Source organism: Monopterus albus, unplaced genomic scaffold (genome assembly GCF_001952655.1).
Source record: "Monopterus albus unplaced genomic scaffold, M_albus_1.0 scaffold8.1, whole genome shotgun sequence".
Taxonomy (NCBI): Eukaryota; Metazoa; Chordata; class Actinopteri; order Synbranchiformes; family Synbranchidae; genus Monopterus; species Monopterus albus.
The window spans coordinates 1,163,021-1,183,585 of record NW_018127888.1 but is presented as its reverse complement, the minus strand read 5'-3'; the positions used below and the strand labels follow the sequence as shown (position 1 = coordinate 1,183,585).

Below are 20,565 nucleotides of genomic sequence, written 5' to 3'. Positions count from 1 at the left end.
TGTTGCCAGTAATTTGACATGTAAGTAGGAGAAGGTTTTCCATCCTAAAAGCCTTATGGGAGATCATTCCAGTAACAAAGAGGTTTCAGAGCATGAGGGTGCCAGCCTTGGTAGATCAGTCTTACAGCTGATATGCCTGTTTGTGATTAAAGGGGCTAATGGCTTGAGCTTTATTTAATGGGTTGTTTGTATACGGCTTGAGTCCTTTAGCACAGTCTCTTACTGTAGCCCTTGATAGGACAAAAGCATAAAAATACGAGGACTGCACTTTCAACATCATATTGAATAAATGTGTTTTCACTGTAGCTATAAGATACAGATACGGTATACTAATGGGTGTCAAGTGTTTTTCATGGTCACTCAAGTGTCCTAGTGCAGACTGAGCTGTAATTTCTTTTTGAGGAAAGATCAGGTGAATGAAGCTTGGTAAAGATAGTGTAAATGTGTTAAGGTGTGTCAGCTTTTACCTTTTCTCATCTCTGTACCATTCAAACTCTGGTGTGGGCACAGCAGTGGCATCACACTGCAGCGTCCCCATGCGGCCCACAGGAGTCTCTGAGTTCTTGGGTTCCTTTATTGTTGGAGGGTCTGCAGAGTCACACAGTGTTGATATAATTCAGATCATAAAACCAAAATCAACTCTCATGTACAGTAAAATCAAGTCTTATGCTGCTACTCAGTGATCAAAGACCTAGAACCATCTCACATTGCACTTCTGCTTTCTGTCAGTTTTCTTTGTGAATTCTTTGATTTCCTTTTACTGAAAAGTGAATTGCTCCATTTGTGTTAAGTATGTTTGAACAGAATCATTGATATAAGGCTGCGACAGAAGTAAAACCACTGATTAAACCAAACAATTCAAATAATCTCAGACAAAGGAAGGAATACTCAAAAGGAACTGAGAGATTTGTTTATATGCTACATTTATATATTTCATTCCAGTGTTAAGCAAGGCCCATAAACCAATGTAAAACTGATTATATGGGGCTTGACTTAGGAATTAATCAGTACTAAAAGTTGTCATTAATAATTTCTACAAACATCACAATGGCAAGAAATATGTTGCAGTAGATTAATGCCCACCTTCCATTTGGGATTAAACCCTAAGAAATGGTTTCATACATAAATATTTATGATTTAATTCAGGTACTCAAACTTGGCTAAAGTGTTGTCTGGGCAAACAGCCATAAGTGATTTATTCAGATCAAAGCGAATTCTGTAACTACTCCTGGCGGAGTTGTTTGTGACGCCTCATGAGGTGTTCATCATTCTTGAACATCCAACGTATGCATGACTCTCGTCACATCTAACATGGACTCCTGAAAAGATGCAATTAGGTGATCTTGTTTTGAAATGTTAAGTGTCCCATAAAAGATGTGGTTCATGAGAATTACCATGGAAATGACAGTTGCAATCAAAATTACAGAGCTTTCTCTTTCTATCTGGATTCGTCTTAAGTACACTGAAGGGTGCTCCAAAACTTCCAAGATACAGCATTAACTCCTGTCTGCTTTTATATGCTGGGTATATCATATTGTGAAACTCGTAACATGAAACACGGTAAGAATATCGATTGGTGTTCAGTTCAGAAAGTAGCATGCGCCATTACTTACAATTGACAACCACATTGACATATTTGACATCTGGCGTTGCAACGTCATTACTGGCCTTGCATTCGTAACGACCCGCTTGGTTTCGCATGATGCCCATAATGTCCAGGTACTCTTCTCCATCCAGCGGCTCTGCTGTAGAGAGGCAAAGGAGTGATTGAGGGGGGCAAAAGGGAAAAGAACCAAAAAAATAAAAAAATAAGGGGAGAGAAAAAGGAAGTAAGACAAAGTCAAGGTCATTTATGTTTGAGTCTTTTAATTTAAGATTTTATTTTTCACAGTGACTCTGAACCAGAAAAAAGAGAAACTAACAATTATTATTATTATTTTGCTGATGAAGAACTCCTAAAGTTCTTAAAAAAAAAAACAGTTTGGGGAAACTGATGCCACTCTAATATTGGTCCAGTAGTTTTAAAGACATAGTAACAGCCAGTTAGCTTAGCTTAACATAATGACTGAAAACAGCTGGCCTGGCTTTGACCAAGGGCTAAAGCCCATCAACCAGTTCCTAGAGCGTGCTAATCATTACAAACACAAAGTGCAATAGCTGCAATTTGTGGATGATAGGTTCTGTTCTGAATTATTTCTTGGCTGGGTACTGTGATTTCCTGGCAAGCCACTGCTTTTAGCTAAGAAGCAGTCAATCGGGCCAGCAAAAAGCTGCATGTAGTAATAGGTACAAGTCTCAGATTTTCATATTCAGAAAAACATCTTTTCTGTTGTTGTTGTCCATATGACTTTTGGATGTTTTGTACTTTTGTTTTAATGTTTTAATCTTCTGCTGAATATCTTGCCAGTTTTATACTCCAGTGCTATAGAAACTAATATAACAAATATTTTAATCTGTACTTTTTACAGGTCAAGTAACAACTGACACATAAGAATTTCAAAGCGTTGGTATGATACACAAGTAAATCTGGCCTCCTCTGACACTACTGCCATTATTTTGCTGTCCATGTCAATTTGACTTTTCTGCCACTGGAAGTCAATGGAGGACAATGAAATACAATAATGGAAACAAAACAAAACAGCCATTCTAATCCAGAGTCACTGAAAGCTTCAAAGGACATAGATTTAGTATAAAATTCGGTATGCTTATGTTTAGATAAACACTGCTGCAATGTCATGTTTGATCATTCATATTGGTATCAGATGGATTTTTAAAGGTGTCACAAAGGCAAACATGTTTATAAGCTGCTCCCAATAGCCACATTTTAAAGCAAGGTGAAAAACCTGCTGTCACAGAGAGGGGGCAGATGCGAAATGCGGATAATGGCACACAATTTCGGTCTCTTCTTGAAACCCTTTATGCGGTTGCACATACAAAACAAAATAAATAAAAACAAACAAAAAACAAACATTTTCAGACACGGCTCCCAGATCCAATATGGGAAAAGATTTGGGGAAGGGTGGTTTTAGATGCTGTCTGACCATTTTACGAGCACTTCAGTCCAAGCATACTGACACCTTAAATTGCTCTGCCACTCATCTTTGATTACGGGGTGAATAAATTAGGCAGCAATTTGATCATCATGTTTCCCCACCCATATTCCACAATGGAAATTCACAGTCAGGTCAAGTTCAGACTGAATAACATAGATTGTCTCTTTAACTGAAAGCACATTTAATATTCAACAACTTGCTAACCTGACTTTAATTTGTTGTTTGTTTGAAAGCTTCAATTAACAAAGGAATAATACGTGCAAATGTCAGACTAAACATCTGAACTGAGAGCAAGAAAACAGAGACTCTCATACAGATGTCTCACTAATTGTTTAATGTGTAATTCAGCTAATTAGCCATGTAAAGAACACAGTGTCTTGGTGTCTCATTGAGAAAGTTCTGCTGTCTTATCAAAGCTCTGTGGGTGAGTCAGGAGCAGGAAAAGGTACTTTCTTTAATCTGCTGTCATGTTTATTGCACCTACTTTTTTTTTATCATCTGAAAATAGTACTGGTGTGAAGACCTTGTGGTATGATTATTTGTCATATGACAATTTACTGATTTTCTGGATGTGTGACATTCCAATGAATTCAACAGAAATGTGATGATTAATCATGTCTGTGATAATAACAGGTGTTTGCACACAATACAAAGATGTGTAGATTGTTCACTGGACTTGAACATCCATCCATTCATACATTTTAACCTACAATAATTGAACAAGGAATCATCTGCTTGACCCAGATGACCCAGAAAATGTATGTAATAACTACAACAATACTGAATGATACTTTCTTTAATCTAAGAAAATAGGAAATGATGAAATCTGGGCAGTGGAAATAAATTGCACAGATGCGATCTCTGTTGTGGTGGTGGGGGGACTGCAGTGTTTGTAACGACAGTAAATGTCAGTAGCCTCAGTTGTCGGCAAGTTCATGCTCATGTTCCGAGCGAAGGGCTGCAGGCTCTGTGAGACCGGAGCGCGGTGTGCGAGAAATGAACCGATAACTTCAGGGACTCTGATATGAGAGGTTAGTAGAAAAACAGCTGTTCTGCTTTGGTGAGTGCACATAAATGCTGTGTCATTTCATGCCATGAAGTGCACAGCAACACCAGGTAACAGCACCCCAAAAACATCAGTCTAACTTTTGAAGCCAAAATGCCAAATAACCACAAACCCTGGCCTGGCCCCAGTGAATGGAAAACCCCCCCACAAACTGATCAAAATGAAGTGCCTGATCGAGATGAAGGTCAGCTGATATGGTATTATTACATGTTGATTGAAAGATCAGTGGGATCACGATCAAAGTCTAAACCATATCACATTTAGCTCACTCTGGATGAACTGCTAGAGTAACACAAATGGAGAGGTATGATTGAAAATCTGTTGCCATGGAAATTTTGTTGAATGGCAATCTCTTGGATGGCTGGAAGAAGAGACAGAAAACCAGGTGACAGCAAAGATCAAAGAAGAGAGAAGAGAGGAGAGAATGTAAATGAGAGATGAGAGGAAACAGCTCAACTAGTTACTAAACCACTGCAATTATAGGCACGGTTATCTCACCTGGTGTATAGAGAGCATCTCAGTCATGAAGAATGAGTGGAACGTGATGTATTATATAAAGAAACAATACAACATTTCATGCATGTGTTCGTACCCTCTGGACTATACTATTTCTGTACACAAAGTGTGTGCTTCACATGTTATGAATTTATTAAAGACAGACTGGTTAATTTTGTCCAGAGGGATTAGAGTGCATGTACAATATATTATGTGTGAATGTGTATGCACACCAACACCTGTCACACATTTCTTCTCTCTGTTTCTTAATCAAACATTCACATTCATATACATACATGTATGCAGGTCAGAGTGGGAATCTCTGCAAAACAGCACAGTATTTGTTGCATGTCTTTTGATTTGGCCCAAGTGTTGTTCTCCAAATATTCTCTTTGGACACTTGGAGTGGAGGGCACAGAAGTTCAGTAGCCTTGAGCTACTCTAACTATAGAATTCACAATGAAGAAGACAGAGAATAGGTGGCAAAATGCACCGTCTATTTTCTACTCTGAGAGAACAGCATTAACTGGAATAGAAACTTGTGATCACAGAGAGTTGGATCACTGAACTGTGGTGTTTTGGCAGATGAAGCATAGCACTGTCAAAAATATAAACTTTATATATAATGCTTATACAAATATACTGTAAATGTTCTGCTGTGTGTTTGATCACCTGGATTGTAAGCGTCAAAATTATGGGTTGCATATGTAATCTTAGAATGAAACTACTGCGTGATTATCAGACACAATACTGTATACCCAGCCAACCGAGAGCTGAAAATAAATTACTATCACTGAGCTGCTTCAAAACAATTTCTTTCAGAAAGCATACTTGCAGAGGCTGATGAAAGGTAATACCACTGTTGTGGGAGTTTGAAATACTGTGGATATACTGTAAATCCTTGGAGTCAGTGGTCCATGAAAAAAAATCACTCTACTCCAAAAGGGATACTGTAAACGGAAACCATGTAATAATTGAGAATTACAGGAAACGCTAGCAGATAAATAAGTTATACAGTAAGCTGCATTACAGCTGCCTACAGTTCAGAAGTGATGGCCTAGATGAGGCCCCTCAGCCAGCTTGTCTCCCTATCCATTATCATTTGAAAGCTTATGAAAAATGTTTGAAAACTAGATGAAAAAGAAAAACTCTGTGACTGTCCAAAGTGCTGAGTAGTGACAGTAAATTAATTTCTGAATTCTGTTTTTGATAAGAAACTGAAATGTGTTCTTCAAACTCGCCTGTTACCCCGTCTTGGACAGCAAGCGCTTTTTGTTTTTCTGCCATACTCTAATTTGCTATGCAGCCTGGCACTAGCCTTTGGGATATGCAACAGCAAGCTTTTGGAAGTGAACTGGGAAGGGTTGTGGGGCCTGGAAGAAGCACATTTCTATAAACGCTTGCTGGGAATTGATTTGCATTGCAGTGGCAATTTTAAGTTTGTGTGGAAAAACTACAAGATCTCCATGTCAATTAAAGGACTGTAGGGGTGAGGGACGGCGGTGGGATGGGAGCACCATCACACATCCTGTAGGTCCATAGGTCCATAGGTCCACACATGCTCACCACCTCTCAAAGCAAGAAAGCAGAGCACAGAGGGGAGAGGGAGGGAGAGACAGAGGAGGGGAAGAGGTGACAGATGTGAATCACAAACCAACAACTTCAGCAGGCAACTTGATAGTGTTGATTTGCATATGCTCATGCATCATTCATCAGCATCACTTTACCACAGTGTGAAACATTACATTTATTTTGCAAATGCTAATTTATGTTAAGCAGCTAATTTGTGAAGCTTCAGAGCTGAGTAGCACAAAAGACCCTGCAACATTTATTTTCTTTTGTGTGCATGAGTGTGATAGTGCACAGCATGTGCTAGTGGTTGTACAGTATACCTGTTACTTCCCTCTGGACCTTCAACTCAGTGTGCATATTAGAAAATATGTGTTTTTGTGTTTTGACAGTTGCTTCATCTAAAACATCCATATGGCAGCTATTTTCCTGTCAGGACTTGGTGTGATTTAAATGATGGGTCAACACTTAATTGCCCAGTAACTATCCTCATCAACAGATTTGTCATGGTGGAGATAATGAAAAGATAAGTGAGTTCAGATGCTTTAGCTCACTTACTGAATTTCCTGACAGTGTGCTGCCAAAACACAAAAATAAAATGCATCAACAAAGCACAAAACTTTGAGACTTCAATTAACATTTTACTCAAAGTTCAAGTGCACGTGACATTGTTTTTAAATTAAATATTCTTTTGTGATAATAAAAAAGTCATCATACTCTTTTCTGTCCCTGGTGCTTTAGAAATGAATAAAGACACCAAAAATATCCTATGGGGATCCCTCTTGTTAATGTGCTGTGTTTTATTGCCTTAATTCTAGTGTTCTACTCTGCTTGCTGTATCTGAGAAGAAATCCTACATGAACGATATCTTTTCAGTAGTCTGAGGACAAAAGGAGAACTTCCACTTCTATTCACAAGCTATTTGCTGCCTCTGCTGCTGGCGGTGCAGGTGTTGGAGCCAAAAAGAAGCCGGCTGTTTATTTGCCGCTTCTTGAGCTGAAGAGATGATATGCACAGCGAAGCGGTGCGGCAGTCTGTTTTCCTGAACGCTGTCATTCCTCAATCTATCTCATTTTCTCACTCTCTCCTCTCTCTTTTGTCGACTCCTCACATATCTTTGTTGTTTTTAGGCACTTTCGGTGTGGTAACTCTCGATGTGACCGCTGCTTATATGGCGCCGGGTACTGTGTGGTTGTTTGTCTTATTAAAGTCAGAGGCTTTAAAATGAGATTAATTGTTGATAAAACAGAATAGGGTTTAGTGATTGAATTCCATGAAGGGGAGTTGAGTTGTCTGCTTTTTTTTTTTTACCCGCCAGATAAACGGATCAAGCCTATTGTTGTGGGAAGACTTCTCATTACTGTCTGGATAGATTCAATAGGCTTGTGTTTGCCATGAGAGAAGAGGCTTTGCTAAACAAGGATAGCAAGGTCAGGCACAGTGTACCATTGCGTACTCCTCTATCACGGCCCTCTCCCCTCTCCTTTCTATGTCATGCAAACGCAGACACCCATGCATGCATGGAAAAACGTACACAAAACCATGAATAGGGAGCGTGAGATTAACCCTTAGCTACATTGTTGCATGTCTGCAAGTAAGGCTTGACGCTTAGCTTCAGGGCTGAATGTTGTGAGAAGGTGTGTGTGTATATGTGCGTGCATGTGATTAGAGAAATATGTTACCAGTAGGCCAGTTCTATTTAGAAAATGGAGATGTCTTTTCCCAGGAGGCAAGTGACTGAGAGATGTCATTGCCCTATGCTTCACATGGAGAACTGTTTTATAATAGTATATTTTTATACTTTACCACTTCTTTAAGGATAAACCCAAGCTGTGATTTTTAGGATAAAGTTGTAATAGTTTGAGAAACGAGTTGCCATGATATGAGAACAATAATGAAAACTAATATTACAAAATAAATTGTAAAGCAAGTCTTAATTTTATGACACTTAAATCAGAATTTTCTTAGAAAAAAAAGATTTTTGACCAAAAAGTTGCTTATTTTGAATACTGTCTATAATTTTGTATTCTGAAATTCCAACCCCTTGTTTCCATCGGGTGTGGCTCCGTTGTGTTTCATCTGAGACACGGTTTTGATCCGTTCTCTTCATCCCCCACCAGGTAGTAGTTACCCTACCGTGGAAACATGACACTCTTGTGAATGTTGTACGTGCAGGATTCTTTCAGGGAATCTTGGGCAGCTGATTAATCATTCAACTATTCATTTAAGTAATCTTTTAAACAAAAATGTCAAATATTTGATATTTCCAGGTTCTCAAGTGTGAGAAATTTCAGTTTTTTTGCTTTTATAATAAATGGAATATTACTGGATTTTAAACTGCTGGTGGAAGGACATAAGACAGCTAAAGTATAGTGTGAAAGGGATGTTTTTTCACCATTTTCTAGAGCCGCCAGTCCTCCTTGGTGTAGATTCTGCAAAACTACTGATGAGATGAACTCTGTTCTTCCAAAAGATATTCTCTCATTTTTGTGAAAAAGAGCAAAATCCTCACTCCACCACCACCAGTAGGTGATCATTTGGAAGCATGTGTAAGGCTTTGCTACTCTTTTATTGCATTATCTCACAGACCAACTGGGAGCTAACTGCCTTGTTACATGAACATGTGAGAAGAGGGTAGAAGAGGACATGTCCCCATCCTCTTCTGCTGCTTCTGTTTCCTTAGCTTGTGTGAGATTTCCAACCTCCAAATCATGAGTTCACTTCTCCTTCAGGCTAAAGCCTCCCTGAGGGGCTGCATGACTTGGGACTCTTGAAAAAGCACTTATGAACGTGGGAAAAAGTGCTGAGTTTCTTCTGTACAGTTGCATCTTTAAACAAGTGCAAGCTCCAGTGTTCAGTCAGCCCAGCGGTGCCTACACCTAATGAGGTTGGGCAGACACAGGCCAAGCTGTGCCCATGATGTTCTGTCCACAGCAGAGTGATTTCAGACCAGCTGCCGATGGTGCTGATTGTAAACAAACAAGTGAACAGTGACAGTCAGCAGATCTGAGACCTGCTGAGAGTTAGATGAGCAGCTGCCTTCTCTGGCTTCGCAAAGGGCTGGTGCTCAGTTGACACCCTTGCCTGTACGCATGCACACTTGTGCACAGCTGGAGACATGTAGCAGGAGCTTTGACCTGGGTTGCTCTGACAAGGACCTGTCACCACCTTACACTTCACTCCCACAATCAGTAGGCTTGTCAGCTGCTCTCTGTCACTGACAGCTTGGCACACAATGATGTGTGTGTATATGTGTGAGCCTCCTTCCTAATCTGCTCACCCACTCCTACTACACAGCAGTTACACTACTGAGGCACCTATGTGTCTCTGCTCTTGCCTGATCTATTGCCTCCTGAGAGACAAAGATATGCATATGTGTGTGTGTGTGTGTGTGTGTGTGTGTGTGTGTGTGTGGGGGGGCGCTAGCTTCGTGTCTTGCCCGAGACAGAGATGAGGTGCAGAAAGGACAATTGAAGTGGCTGTCATACTCTGCTGAAGGAAGAGATGGGAGGATGATGGAAAGAGGAGGAGACATTGAGCGTGAAAATGAGGGAGAGGGAGGTGGAGCGGCAGCTGAGGATGAATAGACAAAGTGTTGCAGACGAGGAAGTGGGAGAGAGCTTTCTACACAAGGTGACAGTCCTGGGGAGACTTTCCAGAGCTTGGTTTTGTTGTATGGCCAACACTGCTGAGACCGGCGTAGGAGGGATGTCAGAGGCATTCAGCTTCAAACCACTAATAAGCTGCCCTGCCAAGTACTGTTATAAAAGGGTTATGACTTCAATATTCAGCTAGATCATATAGCACAGGAGCATGGGCTGCGGTCCAAATCTATTCATTTGGACAGATGTCTTTGTTGCAATGAAACTGTTGTGGTAGATTCATAGCTTACCATTTACAGTGAGGTGATGCTATTATGAAGAACACCTTCAATGTTCAGTGTGCTGCTCAGGGACATGACAACAGCAAACATGACTGCTATAAGATAGGTAATAGGAGTTGAGGAGCCTAAATCATTGAGATTTTGGTTACAGGACACGCCTTGCAGCCACTAGTCCATTCATCCGCCAGGGTGCAGCATCATACATAAGTTGAGGCTTATTTGTGCCTTGAATTTAAATAATCAGTAACTTATTACTTTCACTGCAAGCTCCTCAGATGTCCAGATGTGTGTGTCTTTGCCTGAGTGGATCTGAGGTTCACTGTGGCTCTTCCTGCAGAGGCAAAACTCTATTACACCAGAGAGGTGAGAGGATCTCAAATGCATAATTGAACATTAATTAACTACTGGAGTTACTATAACTAATGATAAGAATGATTGCACATCTAATGAAACTGGCCATTTGTATACTAAAACACTGTTCTGTTCTTTCTCTCTTTATCTCCTGCCTGACTGCCTTTTCTTTTTTTATGTTTCCTTCTTTCCCTTGCTTCTCTGAGGGCAGCATAACTACCTCCAGTTCCTCCTTTTTCCAGCTCTGTGTGGGTTTTCCTCACGTCAAACCAGAGGCAGCCAGAGGGCATGTATTTTTCATACATGTCTGACTTCTATTTTGGTGGTCTGAGAGGCATGCAGTGAGGGATTTATTGCTTGACCAGTGGCTCCGTTTCCCCCTCCCATTATGCTCGGTGGGGTGCCGCCATTCTCCCAGCCTCCCAGAAGCTTCAGTCTCTGACCTATAGCAAATATTTTAGTGGAGTTAAAAAAAACAGGAGTGGACTCAAGCTGGGACCCAACCAGCTAAAGAGATCAAAATGCCTGCAGATCTCAACACATGCATGTCGTTCAGACACTGGAGACTTTGCACACATGCACTGTGCCACACTTGCGCATCCACTCTCTGACACACATGCTGTACTTCTCCACCCTGTCGTCTTTTATCTTCTTTCCTTCCTAATATCCCCTCACCTCTGCTCTCCTCCCAGTCCCGCTATTGATCATTCACCTCACACGTCTGAGCAATGAGCTATTCAGTCAATATTCACAGTAGCGCCCACACAGTGGCTGAACAAATAAATGTTTTGATAAAAAGTACAAGATAACGTGCTACCTACAGTATGCCCACTGTCGCACACAGGTAAAACTGATGTCACACTGCTTCTGTGGGCAATATAACACACCTCAGAGATCCCTTGCTATTGTAGTCAAAGGGACCTATTTAATGAGACATTTTGGATGTGCTGGTAGTTTGTTCTATGGTCTCTGAATAGGTTATAATCATAAACTGAACAGAGCGCATGCCAGTCGATATTTTCACTCTTAAATTCTACCCTACACTACAGTAAAAGTATAAAATTATAGCGGCACTTTTCCCCTGATGGATTAATCTGATGAAGGAATTCCAGTTAAAATCTATGAATGCTTATTGATTTACAGTATAAGAGAATATGTGTTCATCAGAGACCTGGAGACAGAGCTGCAACAAGTATTCCAAATGAAACAAACAAACAAAAAACATTATTTGGAACTACCATTTAGAAACACACATACAGTATTAGTATTCATAGTTTTCATTCATTGCCATTATTTTGATTGTGGTAACACTTTACACATCACTTGCTCTCTGCTCTGGTAATGTAAGCCAAACAACAAAACCCTTTAGGTGACCTGCTGCATGTAATACTTTATTGGACACCTTGTTTGCTTGCTGGCCCACAAACGCTCACATCCTTCCTCATAATGAAATGTTTCCTACCTCATTGTCATCTTAGATCATGTTCACGGGAATGTAACATTTACCAAGCCACAGTATTCTTCATCTTGCTGGATGGCTCTCTGCAGTCTTGACACAGCACATCCGAAAATATTTCCCTCAGACCTGCTGTAGCAGTGCATTATGTAAGCTCAGGAAAATTAATTCACTTCAGTCCTGCAGTCCCTTACAAGTGTAGTTAAGTGATGTGCAAGGAATAACATGCCTGACAATGACAAACACACATCACCCACACAATATCCACACAGTATTATGATTCTAATTATGTGAGTACACACACACATACACACACACACATCTACACATATACACATGCATAATACAGTACTCCATGAATGCAGTTTATCTTCCCATCTATCCAGCACGCCATTTTGTCATTAATAAACCTAACACGTCAGTTATAATCTAATTAGCTTTGTGATTACCGAGCGACGGAGGCAACAATAACAGAGAAATGATTGTGAAGTGCCGAGAAAGAGCAGTTTCAGCTTGACTGGCCCTGTAGAAACAGATGACAGGCGTAATCAGTATGGACACCTTGAGAAACCCCGCTGTTAACTATCTCATAAACAAATCCTAAGATGGAATACCAATTTTGACAGTCAGCTGAAAATACTCCACTCTAGCTTGGGAGGCATTATTTGTCACTCGAATTATCTGAATTGTATGGGATTACTGTAGGTTTTACTTCTGAGCCTCTGAGAAAAGTTTTACAGACAAGATTTTACAACAGACTGACTTGTTACTGTCTACGCTTTGATGACTTTCTGGCTTGTTATAGTCAGTTTGGTTTGTTGCAGTTTGTTGATTTAAATAAACTGTTTTGTGTTTGCTTCTTTAGCTGCTCCTCTGGCATGTATTCCATTTTGGGTTTCACAACATTTGAAAAATATAATTAAACCACAGCATATACCTCTGGGGCTTAATTTACGTGGTAGCCTCGGTAGTTAGAGCATCCACGGCTGTACTGTTGAAAACAGTAGGGCCTGCCAACCCTGTGGTTACACAGCTGTCATAAATATGCAGGTGCTCTGCCAATTATTACCTGAATTAACTGATTATAAATTGATCATTAATTGTTGTGAATTATATAAAATGGCAGAAAAATGCTGGCTTAATTTTGTCAAGTGACTAATCGATTAACTGACTAATCAGTGCAGCTCTAAGTCAGACCAAGTGAATACTGACAGGTTAAAATCATTAGACTGCCATTTTGCCATTAGTACATCCATTAGTTCTTTGTGTACAACTCAAAAGGCTTGCTCACTTTTAAACTTAATGGCCACAAAGGTTGATGAGAGATGTGCACTTTAGAATAAGCGACTACTTTTAGCAAGAGCAGAGTGCTTTATAGCTGCCCAACCACAACATTAAAAAGGCACTATGGCTCCGATTACAATAACAACAGTACCAGCAACAAGACAGGGGGGTGGATGGAGCTTTTACTATACTCTATGTATGTTTGCAAGCTATATGTGGGACACTTTTATGGCTGCAGCTGCTGTGGTTTTACTCTTGTGAGACAACAAACGGGATCTTCTGCCTGATAGACCAACATCTCAGGGTAACAGTAATTAATCTGAAGGACTTTGGTCTCATATAGCGCGACGAAGTTGTATATGACAAAAGCTGTAACTTGACTCTGGACTTTTGTTAAATGAGGTCATTTTGGCAAAGTTCTTTTGGTAAACCTTTTGGATTTAGATTTTAATTAAGCAGAGGGATTAATTATTCAAGTATCGGTCAGTGTTAAAGGCCATGAGTGTAATGTATTCATTGGAGGGCCTCATAAAGATAGAAGAACAGGAAATGTGGCTGCACTGAGTTGATCTTATTTGTAAAAATCTACTACTGAATTTCCACACAGCTACTTGTACTTCAAGACACCAATCTGAATATGAAAATGCATGTGGATTAATTATAATTAGTGATGCATTATTGTGTTCATCACAGTGTTGCAGGTGGTAAAGGGGGAGGACGTTTTAACTAAGATTATAAGCTTGTAATTTTAATTACTAGTAGGTAGCTTGTGAACTTCCCACCAGGGATCAATAAAGTCTTATTATAATACTGTATTTTTTATTAATGTGTTTCTGAAAAATATGTAAAGTTCTAAAATAAATGCAGTGGAGTGAAAAGTACAATACTTGCCTCTAAAATGTAGTGAAGCCAAAGAATGAAGTAGCACAAAATGAAAACACTCAAAGTACAAATACTGTAAAATTGTACCTAAGTACAGTACTTGAGTAAATGTACTTAGTTACTTTCCACCCTGGCCTGCCATAATCAGATGTCGTTTAAAATCTAAGTGGCAAATGCCTGTTGCTATTTTGAGCCACTTTATGAAGCAGGTTAACTTGTACGTATGTAGTTAAATACTGCTAGTATTCAGCTGTCTGTTCTTTTACCGAGAGTGAATATTCTATTGTTTCTTTTTTGTTTGTGATATTTACCTGATGTTGTTTGATTTTATTTAATGCTTTCACTCATTGTGTATTTTCTTTTGTAAAGCACTTTGTAACTGTGGTTCAGAAAAGTGCTAAAGAAATAAAATGTTACTTTCTTTACTTACCTAGTTAATTAGATTTTACTGTTTTATTTGACCGAGATGTAAAAAGTGGCATTGCTTTCACCTAAATTAAGAGAAGCTGATTCTTCAGCTATTGCTAATCATAATCCTTTCCATACACAAAACAGGTCTAATATTTATGTCCCTCTGGCCTAACCCTTGTTTTTGCAGCTTCATTTAAAAAATAAAGATAGGGTACTTTAGAGTAATCAGAATAATTCTATTACAGCCTTATAACAACAAAAAATACTGTTTATCTCCAATGAAACTTGTGGAAACAGCCATATTGTTAATAGGTTTGAACCATTATGGAGCCTTGAGCATGATCCAAGAATTGAGACTTCACCCATGCTCTGAATAAAAGCCTTCAGACTTGACTTGGACTGGCATTTTGTGCCTCATGAACATCTGTGGTCCCAGCAAACAGTTGAGAGCATCACTAGCTGAACGAAGCAGCATTTCTGCCCAGGCAGTCAAAGGCATGAAGCAAGTGAGACCACATGCTGCCAGACATCATTATCTCTCTCAGCAGTCCCCCACATGCTCAGAACTGGGTTATACTTATGAATTCTAGGCTGAAAGACACCCACAAAACAACAACAAAAATAACAACAGTGCTGGTGTTTGCAAACGGTGTGGAGCCCTCATCTCTGGAGCCACATGTGCAGGATCCAGCATTGACAGGATTTTTTCTTTTATCATACTGTTTCTATTTTACTATTCACACTGCTTTCAGTAAAGAACAAAAACTTGTTGAAGGTGGTCTGCCAATTACTTCCTCAACAAAACACAGGGAAAGCGAATAATGAAAACAAAAACTATGGAAGGAAATGTACTGAACCTGCAGAGGCATAAGGCCAAGTTTATGGCAGCCCACCAAAAAAATCTACTATTAGATATTGCTTTTTACTTCCCTCTACATCAAAGTCATCATTCATTTTCTTGGAACCAAAGCTGTTTAAACATACAAAAAGAGCTTTAACCTACAGCAACTTGTGATCTAACTCTTCAAGGCCACTTTTCAGATTGACAGGAAGAAAAAGAAAAGGAGCTTTCAGTTTTCACCACAGTTCTGTAAAGCAGCTACTTAGATCCATATGGCCCGCAGGATTATTCAAACACATAAGTGGCAATTACACCAATCCAAGTTATTTAGCTTCCAGATGCAGAAAACAGATGTATTTGATGAAACATATCTGGAGTGCTGACAAACTGACGCAGCAACAGATAAAGACAAAAGCATAATGGCTGTTATTAAAGTGAGATGTTGTCAACTTGAGCATCTCTATTCATTACACTACAAGCTTATCAGTGGTTGGAGATGTTTAGCTTTTCTCTGAAACTGGATTAAGTCCTAAAGCAAAAGTGTCACTTCTTGCTGAGGAATGCACCTGTATGAAGAGATGCACTTTCACACCCCCTGTACATACTGCATGCACAAACATCAACATAAAAACCAACTGTGTCAGGAACTTTCCCTGTGGTTAAAAAACATGCACATATTTATGCAAAGCAGGGGCCTTTATCTGATACAGATTATCACAAAGATATCAGTATTTGTATGTGTATTTGATCTTCCTGGAAATGGGCAGAACCTATAAGGGAAGTTGTTTGGTTAATGTTCTGTGTTTTCTAATATATCTATATCTATGCATCTATAGATATAGATACATAGATGCATAGATAGATAAATAGATAAACCCTGTATCTAAATTAACCAAAAGAATTACATACAAATTGTTCCAACAGTGGTCACAAGCCAAGATTTTCTTTGAATCAACAGGAGGTTGTACAGGCTGTATAATAAAGGAGGTACATACTGTATGTTCTGAAGTGTCTATGACAAAAATGGGCATTATTAAGTTTATATTTTAAAAACAACGAGGTTGGTCATGTCATGGAATTTTGTCCAGATAAAATTAAAGCTCAAACAAAGTGTGTATGAAAAAAATTTGAAAAGCTAACTTGACCTTGTGACATTCATAGGCTTCAAAGTGGACTCATGAGGAAAGTATAACACCTGCACAATATTAGTCAAACATTACTGCACACCGCACAACAAATCTGGTGAAAACTGATGAACCTGGCAGAATGTCTAAATATTGAACTTAATGTAAGCCTATTTGCATGTTTTTAAACTCAGTCAAAAAGTGATGAAAAGTCCTGCTGCTTTGGCTACTAGCTGCTCCTGTTTGCACTGTGATAAGATGAGTCTGATATGAGCCGTGATATGAAGTTCAAAGGAGCGTGTTGTTTCTAGCGCATGCAGCGAGTGTGTGATATCTGTATGTTGAACTGAATTATGACTCCGACAGGAAGTGGTGAAATGTTTGTGGCAAATCGTGTCAGCTCAGCGAAAGGGCAAAAACAAAACAAACAAAAATATTATTACAAAAATACAGATGCTGCTTGTATGTGCTCAGAGCACATTATCTAGTCATATTAAAATGTGTTCATATTCATTTACATGTGTAGCTATTACAAACGGAATGGGGGTCGCTGTGTTTCAGGAGGTAGAGTGGGTGGTCTTTTAATTGGAAGATTAGCAGTTCGATTCCCAGCTTGTTCAGTCCACATGTCAAAGTGTCCTTGAGTCCACAAGACACTGAACCCCCAGTTACTCCTGACGTTCACACCGATCCATGACTGTGAATGGGTGAATGGCCAAGTAATGTGAACGCGCTTTGAGTGTGCATAGAAAAGACCTTAACAGGTATAAGACCATTTACTTGTTGATATTCTAATAAATATTATGATATGATGAAATAATCTACCAGTGGGCAGGCATCTTGATTGACACATATGATAATGAGCACTGATGGGATAATTCTTACCTGAGGGGTTGAGCAGCCGCCAAGTGATGGCAGGGTCCGGCCTGCCATTGGCCAAACAACTGAGTGTCACATTGCTGCCCTCGTTAACAGTGATGTCTTCTGACACCTTGTAGATGCTGGCTGGAACTACACACACAAGAAAAAGGACATCAAGGTTGATAAGATTGCCACTGTTTATGATTGTGAAGCAAAAAGTGAGCGTTATCTAACACCGACCAACAGCCAGAGCTTACCAAATGGTTTCAACCTCCAGAAATTAGCAACTCACATTTTTGTCCTTGTTAAAATTTTAACATTTATTCGTCTTCTCTAAAATCCAAGTTCACTCAACAACATAATTGACATGGTTCCACCAAAAACCTTATTTTATCATGCCAGCTTTGCTCCCATAACATCTTTTCCTGCTGGCTTTGAACAGATGTTAAATTGAGACACGAGCTGCCCTTGATTCTCTCAGTTGAAAAGAAGAGTTTACAAAATCTTTGCAGAACCTTTTTTTTTCTACTGCATTCACCCTCAGAGGTGAGAAAAGTTTCTCAACCCAGGATCCAAATAAGCAATTTAATCCCCTGCCCTGGGACCTGAGCTCAGGAAAACAGATTGCTTCTGTTGTCACATGGGGACCCACCAGACACCTGGCACTGATTCTGACTTTAGACACATACTTTCAGAAGAAAGTTTAAACGTCTCAGAATTTAAAGGTGAAATGAAAAATCTTTTAATGTGTGTGTGTTTAATGATCATCCTGCCTCGCTCCTCACTCCAACTGCTCCAACTCCCACACAAACAAACAGACACCTAGAGAGAGGAAGTGAGAGGGAGAAACTTTTACTACAACTAAAAAAAACCCCTCAAATGAATTAAGAAGGCACAATCTGCCATAAAGTGAGTCAGTAGCTAAGATGCAATCAATCAGGAAGGATGTAGAGGGCATACAGTACATCCCTGTTTCACAAACTGTGGATGAATTAAGATAAGGTATTGTATATGCAGATATGAGACCAGAAATATAAATAATGATCACTGGCCTTGGAAAATGATGAATGTTGGAACATGCATAATGTAGCAAAGTAAAGAAGGGAGGGTTTATTTCTCTAAACCTGGAATAAGTCGATTTACTATTGTAATTTCAGGCACATATGCATGTATATGTGTCTGTGTGTCAGGCAGTGCTGTAATACTTACTCGAGTCCAGGACTTAGACTGAAATCCTGTTTTTTAGGACTTGTGACTCTGTGGACTTGTGTACTCATGACTCGGACTCGGACTCGAGCACTGACTGCATTCAGACTTGGAAGTTGGAGAGGATGACTCTGACTTCTTTTTTTAGGCCATAATAATTTGGCATATTCACACTGTTCACCTCTTTTTTTAAAGTTATATATTCAGGCTTTTGACCTTTACTGACAGTGAATCACCAGAATGCAGACAGGAAACAAGGGAGACAGAGAAAAAGCGGGGGAGACCTGCAACAAATGTTGGCGGTGAGACTCAAGCTGGCGACGTCACACCTGCAGTGTGCTGCAAAGTACATAGCGTGCTCCGCTGTAACCACTTGGTTTCAGGACATCCTCACACTGTTCACTTCTAAGTAGTGTTTGTGTGCGCACTTACAAGGGTTGGCTATTGTGTCACACAAAGCAAGTGATCTCCTAAAATAGTGAAAGCTGGTTCAGTGGTGTTTAATGTAGACCTTGATGACTTTGATTCATGTAACGGGGATTCGACTCTGACTATTCTTTGGTGATTCGAACTTGACTTGGACATTGAGACTTGGACTCGATATTCAAAGTTTAGTGACTTGAATACAATGCTGGTGTCAGGTCTGCAACTACCTTCCTTTGAGCTCAACTCTTAGACTGACTTCTTATCTGGTCAAAGTAAGAAGGAGGACTTTCTTAACCATCGGTGAGCACAGTCTACATGCTGTTCAGAAGACATGAATTAAGGAAAAGTAAACAGCAAAATATTGATTTTTAAATGAAGCGGTCGCATCAGTTACATTATGAATCAGTTGCTCCATTGCTTGAAATAACTGGCCACAGTTTCTACACATTAATTTGACCTCTATTTAGCCATCCAATTCATTTGCATATAAAAAGTAGGGTTGGGAAATAAACCATTAAAGCCTATTGGTTATCTACTTAAAAGTGTCAAGAGCAGCACAACCAGTTGCGAAAAGTTGTAGTGGAAAAATAACAGGCTCTGCTAAGTCTCAACAACTGCTGTCAATTTGCCCATAAACAGGGCACTTAAACCACAACTGCTCCATTAAAGTTCCTCAGTGGCCCCACAATAAAAAAAAGACACTACACATTTGTACTCCTGTTGTGAATGTTATCTGTACCAGTAGGTTCAATGGCTTCCTTCAAAGTCCAGGCATGTTTCCAGTTTGACGCCTTTAATTTTGCTGAAGCTGCTTTATATTTTTTGTGCCAGCCTCGCTGTCTTTATGACAAAATAACAAAAAACGCACATGGAAAATTCATATTGAACGCTATTTAAAAGAGCCAAGCTGCAAACACATTTGTGAGAATGACATCATGTGGGAGTTCATATACAATTTAAATCTAATAGAACTTCCTGGGTTGAATTCAAATAAAGCTCCCCCCATTCCTCCATATCAACCAAGTAACAATATTGCACTGTTTGTGTCTATTTGATTGTTTCTCCAGCGAGGTTATTATTGAAGCTTTGTCTCTGTATAGCATCACTAACCGCCTCTAACATCTCTCCCCCTCTCTCTATCTCCACACACAGACACACATCTCCAAGTCACCCATCTCCCTAACACCAACTGACAAGACAGTCACAATCATGCCAAGCAGCATTTTAAATGAAGTCATACAGAGTTATTGCTGTAGTCAAATGACCAAGCCAAAATGAAGATGTGTTTTCCAGATATGGGGAGATGGAATACAGGTAATGCCAGGACAGAGACACTCAATAGAGGTGACATAGAATCCAATAGACCTTTTTTTTCTGGGGAAAAAGAAAGCTGATTGGCTGAGTAGGATGTGTGACTGGAGTATTAATTTTTTGGAAGCATACAGTGGGTATGGAAAGTATTCAGACTCTTAAATTTTTCACTCTTTGTTATATTGCAGCCATATGCTAAAATCATTTAAGTTCATTTTTTTCCTCATTAATGTACACACAGCACCCCATATTGACAGAAAAACAGAAAATGTTTGACATTTTTGCAGATTTATTAAAAAAGAAAAACTGAAATATCACATGGTCATAAGTATTCAGACCCTTTGCT

The 20,565-nt window shown here is 39.5% G+C and overlaps 1 protein-coding gene across 1 annotated transcript in view; it reads right to left on the bottom strand.

The window, feature by feature from the left end:
* lsamp (limbic system associated membrane protein) overlaps positions 1–20,565 on the bottom strand; it is a 199,151-nt gene that overhangs the window by 12,895 nt on the left and 165,691 nt on the right. The window contains exons 4-6 of the mRNA XM_020586364.1: positions 17,301–17,426; positions 1,614–1,745; positions 468–588 (exon numbers count right to left, since the gene is read on the bottom strand). Of these exons, the coding sequence (XP_020442020.1) occupies positions 468–588; positions 1,614–1,745; positions 17,301–17,426 (379 nt within the window). The remainder of the gene's footprint in view (positions 1–467; positions 589–1,613; positions 1,746–17,300; positions 17,427–20,565) is intronic.